General features: G+C 36.4%; 1 protein-coding gene across 5 annotated transcripts in view; it reads right to left on the reverse strand.

Moving 5' to 3' along the window:
• The window catches only part of LOC123008988 (zinc finger protein rotund-like), a 103,591-nt gene that overhangs the window by 43,878 nt on the left and 58,119 nt on the right, over positions 1-1,594 (reverse strand). For all 5 annotated transcript variants that reach the window (XM_044405067.1, XM_044405068.1, XM_044405064.1 and 2 more), the window contains one exon: positions 362-473. In XM_044405067.1, coding sequence (XP_044261002.1) covers positions 362-473 — 112 coding nt within the window. The remainder of the gene's footprint in view (positions 1-361; positions 474-1,594) is intronic.

Here is a 1,594-nt window from a genome sequence, read left to right on the forward strand (position 1 = left end):
TTCTTTTTATTTCGAAAATTTTTGAAGAGACTTACATTTTTGGTAGTAGATATTCAAATACGTAATACTTCAAATTCAAAAAACTGTATAGTTAGTTTATAGTGAGAAAAACTGTACTTTTGACGTTTTTTCAAAATTTTGAGTCATAAACAAGCAAAATAAAATGTTCTGATCTTCTTTCATAAAAAATGAAAATTGGATAAAAGAAACAAATTTATATACCATGAACCGGAAATAAGTGGCAACGTTTTTAATAAAAAATTTTTGAATTACAAGTGGAGACTCGCCCGCCAACTGTTGATTTTTTTCACCTTGTCAAAAAAATTACCACCTGACTAGGTCACAACCCTCGTAAACTCACTTTTCTGGTGCATCTGATTATGTTCGTTCATCTTGGCCTCGTACCCTTGCTTGTTGATCCCCATCGTGTTCCTCGTCCAGTTGGGGTAATCGTCTTTGGCATGTTGGCCGCACTGCAATCAAAGAAAAAAAAATCCCCATCAATACGGTTTATAAATATTTTTTCCCGGGGTTGGAAGAAACGTCGGCTTAGGAAGGGGGGGCAATGTCGAGCGTTGTCTGGTTACCATGCCGACGGCAAGGTCATGTACTCACCCCCGCCAGCTTGATATAACGACCCCTAGACAGTACACGGCCGCCTCCTTGATTATTATTGATAATATGAATTTTTTACGGGGTGCTGCGCTCTCGCGGCCGGAGAACGCAACACGCGCCCCCTGAGGGGGGTCAGGGCCGGACTTTAAAATTCGGACACGTCGCACCGACTTAATTATTCAGAGAAACGGCCTTTGTTAATAATTCACGAGAGAATGACAGGGTGGTGAGACGCCCCCTATGACCCCCCTGAAATTTTCGGTGACGTGGCCCTAATTAAAAAATTATAAAGGTGTACTATCACAACGCGACTTGAATTAATTCCAAATTGGGATTTCACGTGCAAAATTGGGCAAAATTCCACCACATTTCACCCCTTATCATCTGATAACAACCTAAGAAAAGCTATTTTAGTAAAATGAAAATAAATTATTTAAAATGTGACACGTATGCTTATCAAAAATGCAAATGTTATTTATAGATGTCACTGCAGCTGCGACACAGGGTGTCCAACTGATAAAAAACCAACAAAATTAAAACCAGATGCTAAAAATAAAGGAAACAACTGCAAAGTCGAGATGAGTCTGAGAAGGGTCGAAATGAATAATTAGGGAATTTACTTCTCCCCCAAACTTCAATTTTACACTTATCAATGATCACCCTTTGCGCTTTCTAATGTTTTTGCATACGCAGGTGGCAAGTGATAACAATTTTGTGAATTTTTTAATTATTAATGCTCGATGAGGGGTGGAAATTAGATCAAAAAGGGGTGAGCGGAATTATTTGAATATCATTAATTGCATCTGCTAATTTTGACAGATGTTTTAAAAAAAATAATTCAATTAGGTAACTAGAATATGTATTTTTATAGCAATTTTTCTTTTACAATAATAAGTCAAAAATGACAGTTTTAGGTATCTTTTTTTATTTTTTTAATCTGATTAATTTAATTTAAGTCAATACGAGTATGTAAAAAACA

Source organism: Tribolium madens, unplaced genomic scaffold (genome assembly GCF_015345945.1).
Source record: "Tribolium madens isolate multiple individuals breed KSU strain unplaced genomic scaffold, Tmad_KSU_1.1 Scaffold_71;HRSCAF=194;Tcas5.2_LG6, whole genome shotgun sequence".
NCBI classification, from domain to species: Eukaryota; Metazoa; Arthropoda; class Insecta; order Coleoptera; family Tenebrionidae; genus Tribolium; species Tribolium madens.